At 33.3% G+C, this 21837-nt stretch overlaps 2 protein-coding genes across 3 annotated transcripts; both read right to left on the bottom strand.

Annotated features, from left to right (window-relative positions):
* Positions 1–1001: 1001 nt before the first annotated feature.
* On the bottom strand, positions 1002–9253 carry LOC108323489 (uncharacterized). Of its 2 annotated transcripts, XM_017555965.2 has the most exons (14): positions 8489–9252; positions 7591–7903; positions 7071–7217; positions 6891–6979; positions 6711–6803; positions 5674–5800; positions 5470–5534; positions 5194–5368; positions 4618–4812; positions 4434–4481; positions 3320–3466; positions 3149–3231; positions 2069–2184; positions 1002–1368 (listed from the first exon to the last, which is right to left on the bottom strand). In XM_017555965.2, the coding sequence occupies exons 1-14, from the start codon at positions 8980–8982 to the stop codon at positions 1277–1279; spliced, it is 2184 nt and encodes a 727-aa protein (XP_017411454.1). In that variant the 5' UTR covers positions 8983–9252; the 3' UTR covers positions 1002–1276. The 2 variants fall into 2 exon arrangements, with proteins under 2 accessions (XP_017411454.1, XP_017411455.1); XM_017555966.2 differs by lacking the exon at positions 2069–2184 and having other exon boundaries at positions 8489–9253.
* A 4950-nt stretch (positions 9254–14203) lies between these two features.
* Positions 14204–20786, bottom strand: LOC108323495 (integrin-linked protein kinase 1). Its single transcript, XM_017555970.2, has 12 exons — positions 19975–20786; positions 18545–18619; positions 18343–18447; positions 17697–17782; positions 17354–17474; positions 17173–17252; positions 16896–16958; positions 16660–16781; positions 15200–15285; positions 14954–15078; positions 14741–14872; positions 14204–14505 (listed from the first exon to the last, which is right to left on the bottom strand). Exons 1-12 carry the CDS (start codon positions 20398–20400, stop codon positions 14499–14501), a joined length of 1428 nt encoding a protein of 475 aa, XP_017411459.2. The 5' UTR covers positions 20401–20786; the 3' UTR covers positions 14204–14498.
* Between the last annotated feature and the right edge of the window lie 1051 nt (positions 20787–21837).

The following is a 21837-nucleotide window of genomic DNA, read 5'->3' on the forward strand; positions in this document are numbered from 1 at the left end:
CAGAGTGGGAAATTCACAACCAATATTTGGTCACATTTATGTATTTATGCACTGTACCAGCTTAATAAAAGAACTGAATAATACGTTAGGCAGGGAAGTATTATGATAAACAAACTTGTTAATTGGTGTGTTAAGTAATATCCTCTAAAAGAAAAGGGATATACTAATTATCAAAGCATTGTGATTTCGAAGTCATAAATTAAAAATTTTATCACAAAATTAGAAAGTTTTAAAGAAATTTAGTAGTAAAAGAGAAAATTATTTCTCCAAAGAAATCAATGGAGCATGCAAATATAATGTCCAACACGTCTCGTGATAAAATAACTATACTGGTGAATGTGCTTGTCTAAGTCTAGTTTTGGATGTTTATATAAAACCTATCTCTAATTGCATGCGATGATATACTATTAACTAAAGAATTAAAGCGAAGGAATTAACTTCAAACTCTCTCAGAAGACAAAATTTGCAAATAGAATTTTTACTTGCGTAGGAATTAGTTAAAGCATATTGAGAAAAAGAATACAAGGCATTAAGATCTACAATTGGAGAATATGTCATTCTATGGGATAGAAATCAATTTCACGATATACAAGCATGCTTAAAAAGTGTTGAAAGTCTCACATCGACTAGAGATAAGATTAATTCATACTTTATAAATAGGTGCAAACCTCATTCTACAAGCTGATTTTATAAGATTTAATTAGACTTAAAGTCCACTTCTTATTATGATATCAAAGTCATGGTTAGAATCTATCTGCTATCAAACCACTATCGATCACCTATTAAAAATGTTTAATCTCACGCTTAACATGTATATACCTCAGTGCGTGACCCATATATCACAAACGACTTCTCTCTTGTCATCCACTTTTTATGGAAATCTCATTTATTTCTTTCTACATACTGCAGGATTCAGTTTTTATATAACATTGTTTTAAGTACAGTTAAGTGTGCTTAAGGCAACAAAAAATTTATGAAAATATAATTGTGTTCCGCTCATATTTCACGTAAGTAATATAATGTTAGTAATGCATCCCAATAGCCAATAAAGCCCAAGTATCGCATCATGTATAAACCAATGTATATGTGTGCAAAGCTGGCATAAATTTACAGAGCTTGCACACAATTCCTTCTAATCTGACAGCTACAATTGAACTACTTATTAATACATGAATACAAAATCAATGGCTGAAAACTTCGAGTGGCCTAGAGTCTATTTGTGCAACATACTTTGCGGCATGGTCAAATAAGATGTATCTGGAAATCAAATGATGGATCATACACTCTCCCTGGTTCCATCTTCAGGTACATTACCATCTTCCCTCCAACTGCCCAACTTAACAATGTCCTCAACAAGTATTTTCCCATCTGTAGCGACAAAAAAACTATATCAGTAATTACAGTATTCATGAAATTATTTTCATATTAAATAGGAAGTTTGATAAATATTGTCGCTGAATATATTATAGTCTCGTCATTTCAAAACAGATAAATTTCTTAGTCCAACTTGCTCAGAAACACAAAAAGAACCCAAAGGAAATGAAAAAAAAAACGGAGGATTAATAAACAATTTGCTAATATTAATTAAAAAATAATAATTCAATATATAAAGTGCCCCAGGAAATGGATATTTGTGTTGTTTCCTTTCATGGAAGTTCATATAAAACAGTCCTTAATCAAACTGTTTACAAAGTTGATAACTTGGCAGGGTAAACTATTTAACTGGAGACCAATTTAAATATGCGCATACTTTAAAATGAAAAAGGTAAATGAGACTTGAGAAGTGCCAAATACTTGTTTAGTAAAATCTTAATAGCAGTTATTTTAAAAGTGAATTTTAACCTACTGAATAATACTTTAATGGCTAACAATCCCGCTAAAATTCAGCAATACTTTTGGTTCCGTCACCTATTGCTCTAAGGTGAAATTCCAAGAAATTTCACAAGAATTCATTTCATGACAATAAAGAAACAAAACTATTTTCAGATACAATACAGAGGAACCAAAATGAAGACTTGGTATGATTAAGAAAAGTATTAGAGTTATGCGTGAGATAGAAATGACAGACCTCTATCTTTGGAAAGATTGCTGACAAGTTCTTGGATACCCTCCTTGCCCAATGTATCCTTTAAGTACATTGCAGCAGAGGCTACCTCCTCAGCAGTTACTTTCCCATCATAATCTCTGTAAAAAGGCCCAAAACAACTCTTGATATATGCACATCGTTGGAAGCAAATAAGAAATTATCATGCACATGACCGATCAAATTTATCTTGTGAAATAATAATCACACGCTGACATCCCAAACATGATTTGACTTTTAAAACAAAAGTGGAAATGTATTCTTCCCATTTGGGGTTGATTGTTAAGCTTTCAACATGGAAAATGAGTTCAGACAATATACTTCTGCCATTCAAATGCAAGCAACTTATAATCATCAACTAGAACAGAATGAAAATGTATGCACATCTTTCTCTTGGAGTACAACACACAAATTAAATAGTAAAATATAACACAAATCCTTCATAAGATTATAAAGCACGATTATAGTCTATCAGTCTCTCCCTAAGAATCCAAATACCAAAAGAGAACATTCCACGACAATGGCAAATAGAAAGATGCTAGCACCACACCCTCTTGAACACATTTTTTTAATTATTTGTTGAAACTTATTGGAAACTACAAAGACTTGCCAGTTTCACTTTTTATTTAATGAAATCTATTCATGATTTTATCTTTTCAAAAAAAACTTAACCAATAGTATTGTGTTAAAAGGAGTGTGTTAGAGAGTGCGCTACCATCCTCAAAGCAACCAGGTCAAATTACTACTGTTCAATAAACTTGAAGCAATATATATTCAAGAATGCAGGAACAATCCCAAATTCACAGTTCAACTTCCACCAAACTGAATTTATGCAATTAGAGTATGAAACCACATATTTCACGTTATCAGATACGAATAGGACAAAGCATGAACAATATAAACACAATGTCGAAGAGCCTTAGATAAAAAAAGGCACCAGGTCCCTTTAGGGACTGCTAGATCATAGGAACCATCTCAGCCAGGCCACTTTGCCTAAACTTTAGAATAACTCCCCCCACCCCCACCCCCAAATCCCCAAATAACAATGTTGAAGCAAGTGCATACCTGTCTAGCAGCCTCCAACGGTCACCAATTTTTGCATCCACGTCATCTATTTCCTTCTCGAGATTTTGAAGCATAGCATCAACCTGACAAATTTTAAATATTTACAGATTAAAGAAGTGTAAAATTATTTTCTAGTATTTCCTAATAATAGATAAATGATGCGGGTCTTACTCTGTTAATGAGTGCTGATGACACTTTATCCCCTTCACCAGACTCAGCAGTAATGTCATGTTCCTCTCGGGCAGCTTTATATGCCTTAAAGGCATCTTTTGGACCATCTGAACCCTCCTTCTTTACCATGCTATTATAGAGCTCTATCTGGACACACAAACCAGTAAATGGATGGGTAATGGATTAAATATATGCGTATACAGTCATACACAGTGGTGATCAATTTACAGTGCTACAATTGTCATACAAAGGCAAAGGCAAAGGCAAATGCAAATGCAATTCACATAAGGCCATATACTTCACCCTTACTATCACTATTGTTAAAAATGCTACCTTTTGACAATGTCAGCAATGAATTATTTGTAGAATGATTGTTTGAATACATTGATTAGAGAGAGAAACATTTGATAGAAATAGTATTAATGTATAATATCAAATATATGAAATTGTTTATGGGTAATATTACTGTATTTTTCTATGAAATAAAAATTTTAAGATTCATTTCTTGTGTTGTTCTTGTCTTTGATTACCCAGCAACCAAAAATGTCTGGTTTGCCACTAAAAGCAAAAAAATATTGATACAATACAGTTGCACAACACAATAACTTCTTAAAAGAAAAAAAAATGAGTACTTGAAATATCACCAATTATTCTGCATACCTTTCAAGCCAATCCAAATTTTAAGAAAATGTCATAGAGGTTAATGTTTGACTTATTTGCAAATCATATTAAATATAAATTTAATGTTTTTGATGGAGTCTAAAATGTTCTTAGAAAAAGATAAAATTTTAAAAGAATGATACAGACTCTCAATTAAAAGTAAGATTTCAGTGAAAAACTCATCTTATGGAAAGTTATTCATTATACAGACGCATACTATTATCTTTTCTGTGTCTTCATTGATGGATATTAGCACTTCATCTTTTTTGTTTTAGACCAAAAGGAAGAGACATGGAGCTTAAAAAAGTGGAAACATCTGCCAATGTGCTTGCATTCATAACAATTTTCAAATGATGTTATATAGAGGATAAAAACTTTAGCATACCCAAAAAATATATTCGAAACAATCTACAGAAGATGTAAAGAAAATGACATTCTGAAAGTTCAAATATACCTCTTTATTAACCAGCCTAAGAAAATCTTCCCGCTCTGTACTTACAGACTGCCAACAGACATAAGCACACATTAAACTGCTTATATGTTAATTAATATGCAGTATGTTAATTAGTACACATTGTGCAGAATCAAAAAGCAATTCACCAAATTGAAGGAAAATGTTTTAGGCATCAAATTCTCACCGATGCAGAAGCTAAAACTGCTAATGCACGACTAATTTCACACAGTTGCTCTTTGTTTTCCACTGCTCTGTCTCTAGCAAGTTGGTGAGCCTCTTTTGCTGTAGAAATATTCATCTCATTGAGGGCCTTATCAACTTGACTAGAACTACTCTCCATCCTTGCTTGCACCACCTCTTGTCTCTCCTCCTCCTCTTCCTGCATTTCATTTGTAATATTGTTAAGTGTTGTACTTTTGGAAACATGGAATCATTGATCAAACGGAAGTTACTTAATTTTCATCAGTAGTTACGTAAACCTAGAAAATGAACTTATGGTGAATTATAGCATATCAACAACACCCAATACTTCATTTATTAAACTAACTAATCAGACTAAAAATGAATTCTGCCAAAAGAATTATTGAAATTATTCTTTTTTGGTCACCGATACTTTCCAGTAGATTCTTCATTCTTCTCATATGAACCAGAGAAAATGGAAAACACTATAAGCAGAATAATTTCGACCATATTATCCTAATGCAACAAAGATAACTTCAAACAGGACATGTGTCGAGAGCAATGCATTTCCATATTTTACCTTAATAAGTTCTTCTTGCATTTCAAGGAACTCCAGTTTCCTCCTCCTCTCTGAGACAGAATCTTCAGAGGGTAAAGATGTAACCTGTATAGTATCCACAACCTCATCGGGAAGAGAAGAAAGTGTAGCCTGTACAGCTTCTTCTGGTTTCAATTTCCCAGACACAGTAAACGACCTATAAATGATGTCAAGTGAGATTTCAAAATGCATATCAAACAGCTTTATTCTTTAACTTATTATTTGACCCGGTCATTGGAGGAAGCCTTAGTAGATTACCTTGAAAGTATCAAAAGGGATGATGGCACAGAGTGATTCAGAGATAAGTCAAGCCAATCTCGAAGCTGTAAAGGCAGGCTAGCAAATTTTAGAATAGAAACACCAAGGTAACATTTGATATTCAAGAAAACTGACATTTCAATATCTTTATCAAGATCCAGTACTCAAACAGAACAAATATTCATGAATTGTTCCCAATACAACCTGTTGGCGCATTTCTTCAACAGAAAACAACCCAAGCATGCCTCGCTCTCTACAATCTTCCCGAAGTTCAGCTTCTGAAAGAGAATTCACACCTTCTGCTTGAATCAATTTATCATCTTCCTTAATCCTAACAAAAGGACATGCAAGTAACACGCTTCAGAGGTATGTCAAGTTAAATGGTAAATTTAAGAATAGAACATTAAAAGGTGAAAAAGAAAACTATTTTTCTGTGTTGTTGTCTTGTCACTAATGATGCTCATTAAACTATTATAGTTATAACACCAGAAAATGAATGCAGCAGCAGATAATAGCAGGTTGAAGTGTTATATTAATTACATTCAAACCAAGATTTGTACCAAATATTTTAGTGCCATAGCAGTAGTTTAGGTCTCAAATCCATTTCCTTGCAGATCAAAAGCTTTTAATCGATGGCTTGTAAAGCGTTCAGATCAAAACAATGAGAAAAGGAAATAGTTCTTCCTCTACATTTTTTCTTTTTTACAAAAATTTCCTCTCTGAACAATTTAATCTTAAATAAATTGAAAGAAACAAATATTTTATTAGCTTAAATGATTAATCACGCATGATGATACCAGTTTTCAAATCTTAACTGAATAATAAACTCCAATCCAAAAATAGGTCCAACCCAATTGAGTACCAAAGGTAGCATCAATGGATTGATGATAAATTTGATCTTTGATTGAGCCCAATGACATTATTTGATTCGTGAAATAAAACCTGTCAGTCAAGATAAGGCTTTGGTTGTGGTCTTCTCTGTAGCCACAACATACAGGAATATTTTTGTTGTATTCAGGCTTTTTGTACTTATATTTAAATAATTAATAAGCATAAGATTTTTTGTTATCTTATTTTGTATCCTAATGATAGTAAGGGGAGGTAATCTTTTCAAATAACAAGGTACCTTTTTCGCTAGAGATTTTTTTTTTAATTTTCCAAAATACATTACAAAAAGATAAAACCCCAAGTTGCAATTAATAGTGTCAAACACTAAACTTATATGACAAAATGCATCTTACCTCCGCAAATGTTTTCTTAGCATATAGCGCAAGTATGCATCAGTGCCAAAAGGGCTGATTCCCATGTACTTGCACATATTGACTAATCGTGGCCTGCAAGCAGAGACGATAGAAGTCATGATACCACCTTACAACTGAGAAAAACAGCATATTGAAGTCAAACAGGGTTACGAGACCAACCTGCTTATATTATCTAGAGTAAGTTCATCGTTAAACAACTTAGCAAAGCCCAAAATTTCCTCATTAGAGACAGTTGCACCTCTTCTAATCTGCAGAGAGGAAATAAAGGGTACAAATGACTAACGAGGGAAAAACTTCAGAAAGAAAGATATAAACAATTGCTTGAACTAAATTTTTAACCATGTTTAAAAATTCATCAAGATCTTCAGCTGTTTTCTTTAGTTCTCCACTTCGGGAGTTCTGAACTTCTTTTGCCATTTCTTTGACTGTATCCTGAAGGAACCTTGCATACTCTATTCTTGCTTTGAGTCTCCTTTTCAATGCTTCCTACACATTAAGCAACTGAGTCACACAAACAACCTATGGTGGGCAATCAAATCCACATATTCATGCTAACTGAATTAAGAAAATAAATGCACACACGCTCAAAATATAGAGACAGAAAAATGGTTTATGATCAGGATCATCAGCATTTGTCACCCAGCAGCCGCCAGAAAACATAGAACATGTACTAGCATTAGCTCGTAAATAATTTGTAATGAGATATGCTGATTTTTAAGGTCTTTTGGAAGTTTGGTTTAGGAAGAGGAAACACTTTTTTTTTTCTAAAAAATATTCTCCGTGATTTGATATCCTTTTAAAATAAAATAAAATGACCGACTAAAAGAATACAGCCTAAAAACCATTGATAATTTATTACCTGTTCTTTCATCTTGTCTTGAAATGTTGAAGGCAACATATTAGGGAATAACTTTAGAAACACAGGCAGGAGGAATTCCATAAAGGGAACGATAATGAAAACTGCAAAAGGAACTAGCCTAAAGATATCGGCAGTAGTTCGTGTCAGTTGCTGTCGCTCCCTTCTGGAGAGACTCTTCCCACCTGCCAGCTTTAACAACAACCTGGAACTGATCCTCACATCAGCCCATAGCAGCTTAGAACCCAACCAATAATGCTGCAACGTTGATACAAATTCCCCTTTCCAGTGAACCAGTTTTTTTGCCCAGTCCTCCCTGTATCAGCAAACCGAAACGCCAAATCACCAACCATTAAAGAATAAACATTTTACTATTTCAAATTTCAATCTAACAAATTCAGCCCTAGCTAAAAATTTTACACTAAAAAAATAACCATAAGCTCAATTTAAAACCAAACGTAATTCTCAAAAGTTAATGCAAGAATTAGCAAAACCAAAACGCCAACTCGCCACTAATTAACAAACAAACATTTCTCTGTTTCATATTTCTTTCTGCAACAGCAATCACAGCACAACTCTAGAATTTCAAAACTCTCAGACGCAATTTCTTTACTCTAAACACAACCATACCTTCAACTTAAAATCAAATACAATTTAAACAGCAAATGCAAGCATTACCAATCCTAAACGCCAAATTACCAACCATTAACAAACAAACATATCACTGTTTCAAATTTCAATCAGCATCAGCAATCGGCGCCACAATAAAATAATTTCAAAACCTCAGCTGCAATTTCCATACTCGAAACACAACCTTAACTTCTACCTAAAACCTCAAATTAAACGAAATCCTCAACAGTAAATCCAAATTCGTGTAATTTAAGGAACAATAACTGCGGACCTACTCATAGATGCCACGGCTCGCAACGCAGGACCGATTCCCAAAAGAGCAGTCCACACTCTCCGCAAAACGCTTTGCACTTCCTTCGGCGACTCTTGCGACCGTTTCGCCATGGCTTTGGCCTTAGCAGTGGTCAAGCCTTCAACAGCCTGATCACACTCCTCAGGAGACGCTTCTTTGCGCAACTTCGCCACTGCGTCATCATTCTCCTCCTGTTTCTTCGCCGCCGCCGATTGCGTCAACCACCGCACACCGATAGGCTCATTGAATCCCGAAAAACTGTCACGCGGAACCGCACTCCCGAATTTTCCTAATCCAAATCGATCGCACAAGTCTCTATACGGCGCCGTTCCGTGCTTACAAGGAATCCGAGGAGTTGTCGTAGCTATAGCACGTTCCAGAGAACGCACAGACCAAGTCGAAGAAGAAAAACCGTCATTCACGTATGAATGAATGAATGTCTTCCTCCTTCTGAGAATCGCTCGCGACGCCATTCTCGAACTGACTTCCAAAAAGCCACAGCAGACGATGAGAAACAAAGATTGAAGAAACGATCAAACGAATGAATATCTTGTTCTATTACAAATATAACTGACTTCGAATTCCTTAGATCTTCCTTTTTTGTTTATTGCATGGCTAGTAGGAATTGGGTTAATGGTAGAAAAAACGTGAGCAAAATTTAGCTTACTTATACGGTCGAAGAAGACGGAGAGAGAATAGGAAGAAGAATATAGAAAGGAAGAGTTGAAAGAGTTAGGGTGTTAGAAAAGTATAGAAGAGAGGTTTAAGGTGTGTTTGTTCACGAGTTCTGTTTCCACTTTTACCCTTCTTACTTACATCTTTTTCATTTTTTACCCTTTCAATCCTTCCTGCTTGACTTCTTATTCAAGTTACTCAGCTCTAACTATTTCTTGTGTTTGGTTTAGGGTTTAGATTTATTCTAATAACTTTTTATGCTAATAACAATAATAATAATAAGTAAAAATTAGTCATCAATAAAACTATGTGATTAAATAATAAAAAAATCTCTAACATTTTGATCCACATATACAATTAACTTTATTCATTGTATCGTAACCAAAGTTCTATATCTTTTTGTTCCAAACACTCAAACTCTTAGTTTCTCTATTTTTTTAAGCAACTCAATACATATTTAAGCAAATTAAAGTAGTTACAATTGTTTAATTTTAGAATGAACAATGAAATTGATTAATAATTATCAAGCTCTCTTTCCTGAGTAAGTCTTTAAAGTAATAAAGTTATATAAGTAATTTTCACGTATTACAAATCAAATCATGTTAATTACTTAATTACTTGAATATTAAAATTAATTGAAAACATTCATATACATAAATAATAAATTTCGATAAATCATGTAACACCTCAAAAATATAATATTAAACTATAATAGAATTGTCACATAATTAATAAAATAGAACAATTGACAAAATGATAAATAAAAGTTTCATTATAGTTTACAAAAACATAATTATAAATTTAACTTCATAAACTTAGAACAAAAACTATAAATCTAGTAACTAGTCTATAGAGAACTAAACATTTGTTGTTCGTCCCGTTATCCAACGTCTGCTCCACATATATCTCTTCACCCTCTGTTCACACTCACCAGATGATCATAGCCAAGAATCACATAACATAAGAACATAAATCAAACACAAACAAAAGAGTAAGCTAGTGTAAACAAAAATATCATAAAATGGATAAGATTTCTACAAAGATCATCAAACCAAAACAAGTATACAAACATTCTAGAAAAATATAATACGCAAAGGTCTGACTCATCTGGATATAGTATGGATGTCAAGTTATAGTGGTTCTTGCACTTGTAGTGATAATATTGTTGGCTCAATCCAAGTTATCATACAAGACTAGTCCATTTCAATTGTCTTTGACCAAAACAAGGCCCCTAGACAAGGACCTCCTTTTATTCTCACCACATGACACATCACTCTATAATTGAGCATGGATGATCATTAGAACGTAGGATGAACCCCAAGCTTAACTTCGGTCGTTCGTACTAGCAACATTATCGGGCACCACCATGAAACCTCTCCACGAGGATCATGGACTTACGTCCCTCAATACCATTCACTTAAATCACAACATACTCATCATCATCATCATATAACATATCACATACTCAAAGTATTTCAAGCATAAACTTCACTTATAACAAATCTGAAAATAATAATCACATAATAACACAATTTTCATCATAATAGCTTGATACCCACACTAGACAAGGGAAAACATCCTTAAAACTTCACCAACAGTTTCGGAAAGGTCAAAAACCTCCCAAAACGACCTAAAGAACGTCCAAAATAGATGTCTGGAACCCCAAATTTGAGATTTCCCACAACATAGTTTTTGCCAGACAACTCCTCACCAGACTACTCTTACCTAGACGATCTCTGGCCAGACGACCCCTTACCGGACGATCCTTACGAGAAGAATCCTTGTCAAATGATCCCTTACCAAACGACTCCTTACTAAATGATGATCTGTTACTAGACGACTCCTTGTCAGACGATCCCTTACTAGGACCACTTACCAAACGATCTCTAACCCAAATGACCGCTTACCAGACGATCTCTTACCCAGACGATCTACCAGATTTTTGTACAACAAGAGACTAACTAAGCCTTAAATGTCCCCAAGACAGTTCCCAAAACTGCAGACTTTCTCCACAACTATGATCTTAAAATTTTACTTGTTAAAAGTCCCACTTTTATGCCTAAAACTCATTCTTCTTCTAGTTATCCCATACCCAAATTTTGTAACAACACATAAGCTCAAACTCACTAAATCTACATTTACAACTTCATCAATAAACAAACTTTAACAACAACAAACCAGACACACCAACATGCATCAGTTTTCAATTCAACATACCACTATTTTCAAGCACCCAACATACCAAGTTTCACGATTTAATTAAAGTTCATAAATCAATCATCACATCATCATACAAACATCAAATATCACATGCATACCAAATCCAAACCAAACAAACTAGCTTCCCTTACTTGGTTGACGCTCAGACGATTCTAAGAACTCTAAAATTCCTCCTACCGCTCCAAGATCCCTATTTGCTCCTACAATTCATGAAAATTTGATCAGAGTATACATTTAATACCATTGATCAACAAAGAGTCTTAGAGAAGACTCAAATCCCAAAAGAGTAAAGAAAACCCTACATGCAAAGACATCCAAAATTTAAGGAAGAAGGGTAGAAACCAACTTACCCTATAGTTGAAACCAATCGACTAGAAGTGAAGATCTCGCCTCAAGGAACTTTCAGGCGGTCTCTGATCTTTCGATATATGAGTATGGAGTTAAAGTTTCTAAGAAAGTAAAAGAAATTTTTAGAAAGAAGTTTTAGAGAGAGAAAATTTCTTAGATAATGAAACTCCTTATAAAACAATTAAGTTATAGGTTGATATTTTTGAAATAAAATAATAGAATATCATTATTTAAAACACTATGTTACCACTAATACTGTATGTTTTGAGGTCTTACATATAATATTAGAAAATAAAAAAAGTACACTTAATTTTATATATTCAATTATTGTTATTAATAAAAGTAAATAAATAAAACATCATACTTTTGTTTTTATTTTATAATTTTCTTTTCTTATCACTTTAAAAAAATGAAATTATTCTTTTATTTTTATAAATATACCTATTTAAGAAAAATTAAAGACTAAAAAGTAAATTATAAAAATCTAATTAAATATTGAAAGATGTAATTATTAAAAAGAAAATATGTAATAATAAAGTCATGATTAAAACTACATTATAAAAAATAAATAATAGTTAAATTTTTTTATATTCATAAAAAATTATCATATAAAAAAATCATGAGATGAAAAAAAAACTAATATTTTAATATCAAGTAAGATAAAATAGTTATATTTTTTTATAGTGAAACAAAACATATGAGAAATAAAACATAAATAATGAGTTTTAAAATAAATCAATGTAAATAAATTGATGAATTTGTGCACTATTAATATAATTTTACTAATTCAAGACTACTTAAAAAGAGATAATAATATTTGAAGAACCAAATTAATGCCTTATTATTAATTTCAATATTATTAAAGATTTGTATGTTGACATTTTTCCTTGTCTCTCAAAAAAATCTAGAGGTAAATATACACTTGATAGAACATTTGTTCCAAGGGAAGCAATGATAAGAGTTCTTAAACATCACTTGTGTCATGCTTCGAGCATAATAAAGCAAAAGAAAAACTCAAATTTATTTTATTGAAGCATCAACTCTATAATCAATTTTTTATATTACAAGAAGCTCTCTAAAACTTGCTCTCTAGTACTATAGGTCTTTTATGGTGCTAGAAAACGTAGGTTCAATTGCCTATTAAGTTACAACTTCAAAAATTTAAATCCATTTAGCATGTTATGTATCCTTACACATGTTATATCAATATACCTCTGTTGAGGATAAGCATCCACCTAGTTGTTTGGCCATCCATACTCAGTAGTACTATTTTTCTTGAAAAATTCTCAACAAAAGAAGGATCGTATCATAAAACTTGGTTGGTGACATGATTTAACCAATGAGAAAGCTACTTAGTTCGTATATTCAAGTTTGTAATAGTTCCTTGTGTATTCAATGTTTATAAAAGCATAAATCATTCGTTATTTTTGTATAAATATATATATATATATATATATATATATATATATATATATATATATATTTCAATATTCTCAATAATTTTATATCGTTTAATAATAGAGATAATCGATGTGACATCCGGATACTGACAAGGGCGAAGAGTGATTGTCGGTGCAAGAGGCACGAAGTGCAAGAGACACGAAGTGCAAAAGGCACGAAGCGCAAGAGGCACAAACAAAGAACAACTCCTAACAGGCTTCCAGTGGGAGGGACACATACACCGGAATAAGAGGGATCTAGAGACTGTATAGGTATGAGACTATACAATTGAAGTAGCCTAACCCATAAAAACTCCATTGGAAAGCCTGGTGTTGATGTGTGGGAACAGTCAATATTCCCTGTAAGTTGTCGGGGCGTTACAATTGATAATTTAAATACATTTTCTTTTTCAATCTTTTATGGTATTTTTTCGAAGTAAAAAATGTAACAAAAATTTTATACAATGACGTTAACATATTAAATTAATCACTGGAAGACTTGTTACTATCCATCCAATTGTTGAATATTGCAATTGTTTTTCAAATTAATTGTTTTTTCACTTTCATAAGACTTCCACAGAAGTTTATCTAGACATATTATTAATTAATCAATTTCAATTATTTATGATTTCACATAAGTATGACAAAGTATGATAGAATTTTAGATTAAGACTAGAATATTAAAATAGAAAAAGTGTAGTACACAATTATTTTGTACAATTAAAGGAAATATATAATTATCAAATTTCAAGTTCTCATCAAGTAACTATTTATTGCTATTAGTAATTTACATTCATCCATAAAATAGTTAATGTTATCAACCAATTTCAACTCAATTATTAAAAGACATGAACTTATGAGCTTTTATTTCAAGAGCACCTAATTAAACTATTGAGGGACAAAAACCAGATTCCATACAAGTAAACATTTTTTGGGGTGGTGGGGTGGTACAAGGCACACAACACATAGGGTGCCGAATGATGATGCGATTATAAGCACATAGTAGTCTATCTATAAGTATATAAACACATTTTTATTAGAAAATTTCTGATAAATGTTATGCCGTTTATGGTACATTGTACAGAGAGGAGCTGTTCCAGAACCTCCAGTGGCCGGGTGGAACCGGGGGAAATCATTTTCACGCTCAAAATCCAAGCTCAGGTTAATATATTCCAATTCCAAAGTTATTAATTGCAATGGCTATTAACGGTACACCAACACCAACAACAACACGAAGCTCACAAACTGGTTTTGAGGATCCACCTGAACTTGATTTCCTCTTTGCCACATAGCATGTATCCTGTTATTTATTTCCTGCACGCATTTAAAATATATCATGGTAATGCCAAGTTTTGAAGTCAGAAAAGAGAGTTCATTAACAAGTACAACAATAATATTAGTCTTTTCGCTATTTGCATTGATCAAATTGAAACTAAAATGCTGAGGTAAGCCTCACTACCACAAGGGGTGATTGATCCTTAGCATTTCAAGGTACAATCAGTCTAGAAAATAAATTTTTACAGGGATATAATCAATCTAGAAAACATACCAAGGAAGCTTAAAAGTATCTTTCCACCATCCTTGTTTTGAGCAAGTTGCAACAATTTTGTTCAACCGTACAATGACCTGAGAAAATGTTGGCCTGACTACAGGAGTTGGATCCCAACATTCCTCAATCAACCTGCATAAACTACGATAGTTAGACAGTTTTTAAATTAAACTGAAGCTTGAAGACCAAATTTTAAGTTTAAAACAGACTAACTCTTTCAAATCCGGAGGATAATGTTTTGTTTTGATCTTGATTGTCGGTCTTTTCCCCTCTAAGCACATTAGTTGCACTACCTCCTCCGAGGGCTTGGGATGGAAGGGAGGCGTACCCTCTAACATCTGGGTCCATAAATGATACATTAAATTGAAAAAAGTGTTGAATTTCAACTAATAGACAAATAATATGCGGAATACTAAACATAACAGATTGGCATTATTATGTGTTACAAAAATCAGGTACCTCATATATAATGAGACCAAAAGAATATGCATCCGCACTTCTATCAAATACTTCATCTTTGTAAATCTCTGGTGCCACGTACAAGCCTGCAATGAATACAACCAAATCAATAACCACGAAATGTACTTTTATTTTAGCAATTCTAATCTGCAATTATATCGCTTAATCTTTCTTGAAATGCTTGTCAGTTTTCTTTCCATTTTTTCACAAAGTATGCGTTTTCTTTTATAGTTTGCATTTGTTGGGCAAAGGGACCATGGTTTAGAAATGAAACAAGTATCGAACTATCAATGAGGAAAATTTCTGTTATCATAATGGCAGTTTCACCTTTTGAAATCTCTACCGTTATTTAAAAGAAAACCCCCCTCCATATTGTCCAATTTTTGCTTTCACCAAAATCCCATAATTAATTACACATTTATAACAAAATAAAATATAAACAGTTATTCATATGTAGCTGCAGTATCTTCAAGAACACTTCATTGCAACAACAAAAAATTGCCGGGGTGTCTAATATCCTATTTAACAACAATAAACATGTATATCTTGTTAGACCCATTCTATTGACAATTTTTTTCATTCTTCCTGCTCTGAATTTTACCGGTGCATTGTGCACAATGCTTGTAAAGTAAACGAGAAGATGCACAAGGCATCAGTTAGCACAGCCATTCCATAGCACACCATAAATGCAACAAATCCAGAAGTTAAAAAAAGTTTAGAGAAAAGGGTTTAAGGGTTGTTGGGAAAAACTTTTCCATAAAGATTTCTAGAAGAGAATAATAAAAAGAAAAATTAAATAATTTTCTATAAATTAAAATTAGTTTATGCACAGGTTAAAAAATAAAAACCTAGAAAATTCATATTTGAAAGAGCCTCAAGGAATTAGCTTATACATAAAACTAATTTTAACTTTTAGAGAAACTCATTCAATTTTTTTTTTCGTCTTATTTTTCTCACCTAAAAGTTAATATGAAGTTTGTCTAAAAAGACCCTTCACCTCAAAACTGTAATGACCTGTATAAGACCATCAAATGGGGGTAAAGTATGCGCAATGGAAAAAATCTCGACATCCCAAATGATGAACAAAAGTTCCATCTCTATCCCCTTAAGTCCAGCAAGTTTTGACATAGAATTCTAAATGAATAATTAAAAGAATATATGGTGAACTTAAGATGTAATAGGAATTAATTTAAAGAAGTTCCTGGACAGTATTATATCATTTTTCATGGCCTAAAACCCAAGCTTAGGGCAGCTAATGAGACTTGTCATATCCAATCTTAGAAGGTATAATTCATCCCGGAAAAGGATTTTCCTATTGCAATCACCAATCTGATATGTTCAGTCAGTTGTAACTAAACTGAATCTTAATGCTAGAAAATGGGACACTGGATTATAAAAACCTTCCAAACACAGGAAGGAGAAGAAATGAAACACATTTCTGTTGAATATTCAAAACTTACTTGAAAGATCAATGTTAGTGTCAGGCTGCACCAGCTTTGCTTGATCAGCTGAAATGAGAGAAAATCTCGCAGTTCCAAATCCGCCTATCTTCAATTGGCTTCCATTATCGAGCAAAATATTTCTGGCACCTTACCAAAATTTCATATATTAAAGGAACAGTAATCCCATGAGAAAAAATCTAATTCAAAATGCACTCGGTCATAACTAAACATCAGATTGTATCAAGTGATCTTACTTTGGCTTTAAATCACAGTGAATAATCGGTTCTGGTTTGCATTCATGAAGATAGTTCATGCCCCTGCCAACAACAAATTATCAAGATAACTTACATAAACAATCTATTAGAATTTCCAATAAACTTGTAATCAATTAGTACACTGTAAACTTCGAAAACTAAGAAAATGACTTTAGGAGCCTTTTGGAAATCAACGACCATATAATAGATAATAAAACTAAGAAAAGGGCATGAGTGTTTTCAAAGAACCGTGTAGTTCCTTGAAATGGTTACTTGCCTAGCAATATCTAGAGCAAAACGTAGAACTTTTGATGGGGACAAACGCCCTTTCTTTTGTAGATAGCTTGCCAGATCACCCTGAAAAAAACATTGATATAAACAAAGAAAAGTGAGTTAGATACAATCATACGAGAAACTTACTCTGCGAGGATACAGAGGGATAGAGAGGATAAGCTTACCTTAGCATGGTACTCACGCACAATCATCATAGGTACATTTTGGGTTACAGCTCCAACAAATTGGACCAGATTGGGATGTCGCACCCTTTCTAATAATGTGAGCTCATGTTTGAAAGCATTTCTGAATGAATTATTGATATTGTGAAAAATTAGAGCCAAGGTTGAGTAATAAAGTACAGAAAAAAGAACAAACACCAGTTCGGGCCATCTACGAGACCAGAAATCAAAGTGAAAAGTAGTGACATATGCAATCAGACAGGAACTTATCCAAACAACCTGATTGATTCGCAAGAACCATATCATACAATCACTCTCACAAAACATGTTCAATTGCTATACATACATGGTATCAGGATCTGTATAACTGTCCTTGTCAAGTATCTTCACTGCAACCTTTGTGCCATTCCATTTAGCTACTTGATATGTTCCCTGCAAATAGACGGATCAAACAGCAGTGAAGAACTATACAAACAAGTTTAACACACATCACTGTTTAGCTTTATAAATGTCAGATGTTTATAGATCCGTGAACAAGATCACACAAAGCATTCACCACATTAGGTACCAATAATTAGAAATGAAAGATTGGGGAAAAAGAATAAAAAATCAGATGGTTGCCAAAGGGAGCCCAGTGCACAGGTCACGAGATATGGCAAAACAATTATTTAATGCGTGCAGTAATAAACACAATGTAACACATTACTGGTCACGAAAATTACATTACTACAGAGAAATGTTTAAGCATATGCAAATTATCATAGTTGATCAATTTCAAAGTAAATATGCTCCCTCAGAGTCATTGTAGTAGTCTCAATTGCAATTATCAACTTGCATTTTTCATGAACAAATACCATGACCGGGTGGAATCCCAGTTGAATAATATCCCAGAAAGGGCATGACTATTAAATAATCAAATAAAATATAACCAAGTGAACAAAATTCAATCACAGTTCCCAACGAAAGTAAGAAAGAAAGAAAGAGAAACATACTTTTGAAATACCATCGCTCTTCCGAACCTGTAGCTCTAACGGGTTGAGTTCATATTCCGGAACTTCACGAGGATTCGCAACGGTCATTGGAGTCTTCCTGGTTTTCTAAACATGTCAAAGATAATTAACCAGTAAGTCGCTAAATTCAATCCGACATATTTACCACCATTTGTCTAACAAACAAAGAACGGTAGCACAATACCGGCACTTTCGCTCCACGAGCCTTCAACATGTAATAAATCTCTGTATTTCCATAATATTTGGCATCGGCCGCCGCCTGCACAACCACACATCCATCACCACTTAACACAGAAAAACAAATCAATTTTAACCTTAAAGCAATAATTTAATATAAATGTACTCAGAATATATTTTTTACATTCTCATGCAATTACAAATATTTAAATGTTCAACTAAATTCGTTTTAAAATATCTATCTCAAAAAATCATTAAAACACTATTTTGATTCATCGACAATTTTTAAAATTACGATAGTAATAGATTTAATTGTCATGCCCTTTTTTCATTATCAAATCTGCAACCAAATCGAAACTGAGGATTTCGCGGTTTAGAAATGCCGAATCCTGCAAGGCATTTATTCCATGTCACACTTTCAGGGGAAAGAGGAGCACATGAGGCGGAAGATTTTGTAGGTAAGTGTCACGTTCAAGTTACTGATTTTCACATAATCTATCTTTCAAGTCAAAATCCAGTACTTCCTATCATAATTTTTATAGATAATATGAAAAAATTCTTCAATTTTGTCGTGATTATTATAAAATATAATTCTTCATATTCTATGAAACACGAACTCCAACTCGGAGAAAAGTATTACCTGGTTCCAAGTATAAATCTATTCTGATTTCAATAAAAAAAAATTATACATGAATAATTTAAGTATTTTTTATGGTTATGATATACCTTTAATATTTAAAAAAAAACAATTGCGAAGTATTTTCCAGAATTTAAAATTACCTAAACAATGCAATTCATTACTAGATGTACTGTCTGTGATTGACTAAATTATTTATCCACAAATAAAAAGATAAATGAACAGTCAGGAGCACATAGTCATACTATCCATTTAGCACTCTGACTACAAAAACAAAAAAATATATATAAATAAATAACATATTCAGACGTTGATAAGATGTTGATATATAGGGCGTTGTGTTAAAAAAGAATTAGCTAAGACTAGATATAACAATATGATATAATATTAGATAATAGTTTATCTTAAATAAAGACCAGACCCAACCCATGCAATATGTTTGAAGTATAAAACAGAGACACCAAACACAAAAAAACATGATATGTCTAAAACATGAAATAAATAAAAAATAAAAAACCATGTCATATATTCAACTTTTTTTCAAACAAACCAACTACTTTTTTCTTAAGTAAACCATACAAAAAGTAAGAGACGTTTAATATTATATTATAAGCTGATTACTCTAAAGGCTAAAAATAATTGACGGACAGAACGAAAATTGTGGAGCAAGTATGGAAATCTGTCTCCGAAGTCAAAAGTTGACGGTTTAAATTATCAGTGGATTTAAATTAAATTAATAACAGTAATATACACGATAATTCTATAATAAATTAATAATAGTAGAAGAGATAGGAAATTACGGTACTGCCCCAGCGATCGCGAGCGTCGATGTTGGCCTTGCGGGTGAGGAGGAGCCGGGCAACCTCGGCGTGACCTTCGCAGGCGGCGATGTGGAGGGCGGTGCGGCCATCGAGGTCGATACTGTTGACGTCGATGCCTTCGTTGAGCAAATCCTCAACCCCCTTGACGTCGCCTCGGCACGCCATGAAGAGCAGCTGCATGGTGGAGTCAAGGTTCTCGGGCACGGTGAGCTCCGCCTCGTCGTGTTCGGGGCTCCTCCGTATCGGATCCAACGACGACTGCCGCCCGAAGCTGAACCGCTGGTTGTTCCGGCGTGGATCGAGCGAGGCCTGGCGCGTGAACTGCCGGCTCAGGCTCTTCCGCAGCGACCCCGACGAAAACTGCCGCGAGATGCCGCGCTTCAGCTGCGCGGCAATATTTTCCATGGCCGCCGCCGAAGGATTCCGCACCACAAAAGCTTCTCACAATCAATCAACAAACAGAGAGTGCCAGCGAGCATGCTCTACATGTTGGAACGGATCCAACCTGCAGCTTTGATTATGGTATTGGAAAGTATACGAACCGAATAGAAGGAAGCGCGAACGAGCGAGGGAAGATAATAACCACGAAATCAATAACAGAATTTCTTTATTCTTATTTTTGGATTCATCGTTCATTCTCTCATCACTCACACGTTTCCATTTTAAGAGAATGAAGCCGTGGTTGTCTCTGTCTCTCACATTTTCTTTTCCTTTTTCATCTCTTCTAATTTGATCATGGCTCTGCCTCCACTCTGTCCCCCTGTTGGGGTAGGTTTCATTGACTTACCACGACCTGAATCACTCAATTTTTCCTTTTTTTTTCCTTTCTTCAAAAATTAATTAATTATGATTGAAAATTCAAAACACGCGTTAGTGAAGAATAATTATATATCTTTAATTATAATTATACTTTTGTTTTAAATTGTTTATCTAAAGAGTAATAATAATAAAATTTAAAAAAAAATGCACATCCACACACTGCAAGTTTTTAGTTGGATTTGCATGTGGAACTTTGTCTTCTTCCATGCAGAAGAAGATATATAGCAATTTAGAAGTACAAGTAGGTTGAATTAATTAATTAGCTCCCCAAATTTGAAACCATGAAATCCAAATTATGATTCAATTCATGGGGTCAGCCACAACTACATAATTAACTTCTCAAATTAAATACAAATTATGTCCACCTTCATTTGTTCTTATCCTGTCTTCAATAAAAAAAATAGTAATTAATCATGTCTGCTTTTATGCTCTTACATTAATTTTGCCTTCTTTCTTTGTAATTTTTGCAAACCCTTATCCTATTAATTGTTCAAAACTATTCAAAATCACTCATTTTAATTGGTTTAAACTTGTTATTTAATTACTATTTCTTTTTGAGATAAAACTAATTAATATTTCTTTAAATAATATTTTTTTTATTTCTTATTTCATTTTCAAGAATATATCCTCACCTAAAAAATTTAATCACCCTTCACCTAGAAAACAGAAAGGTGGTGACTGCCATAGTCTTTGTGGACCAACGCGTTCTAAATCATTAATTTTTGAAGGTTTTCTTTTTCTATCTTGCAAGAGACAAAGAAAATCATGGACACCTGTTCAAGCGTCGTTTTGTGTTGGTGTTACTAAAGTTGTGCAAGTTGGATTTGTAACACATCTGTCCAATTGAAATGTAACACGCTGATAGGAATTCAACACTGTCAGCATAAACTTTTTTTTCTCTGTAATTGAATGTTGATTTTTGGTTTCAGAATAAAATGTATTTTGTTTTCCTTTCTTTTTAGCAAGGAAACAAATAGTAGTGCGATTTTTTTTGTTGGAATGCATATTAGTACAACCACCCAC

Source organism: Vigna angularis, chromosome 1 (assembly GCF_016808095.1).
Source record: "Vigna angularis cultivar LongXiaoDou No.4 chromosome 1, ASM1680809v1, whole genome shotgun sequence".
In the NCBI taxonomy this organism is placed as follows: Eukaryota; Viridiplantae; Streptophyta; class Magnoliopsida; order Fabales; family Fabaceae; genus Vigna; species Vigna angularis.

Coding starts and splice junctions, on each gene's coding strand:
- LOC108323489 (XM_017555965.2), bottom strand. CDS start 8,982: ATGGCGTCGCGAGCGATTCTCAGAAGGAGGAAGACATTCATTCATTCA. Junction 5,535..5,673: donor TTGAAGAAATGCGCCAACAG/GTTGTATTGGGA, acceptor CTGCCTTTACAG/CTTCGAGATTGGCTTGACTT. Junction 2,185..3,148: donor CGTTGGAGGCTGCTAGACAG/GTATGCACTTGC, acceptor GCCTTTTTACAG/AGATTATGATGGGAAAGTAA.
- LOC108323495 (XM_017555970.2), bottom strand. CDS start 20,400: ATGGAAAATATTGCCGCGCAGCTGAAGCGCGGCATCTCGCGGCAGTTT. Junction 17,783..18,342: donor AGAGCGATGGTATTTCAAAA/GTATGTTTCTCT, acceptor GTCTATTTGCAG/GGAACATATCAAGTAGCTAA. Junction 15,079..15,199: donor TTGGTCTCATTATATATGAG/GTACCTGATTTT, acceptor TTATGGACCCAG/ATGTTAGAGGGTACGCCTCC.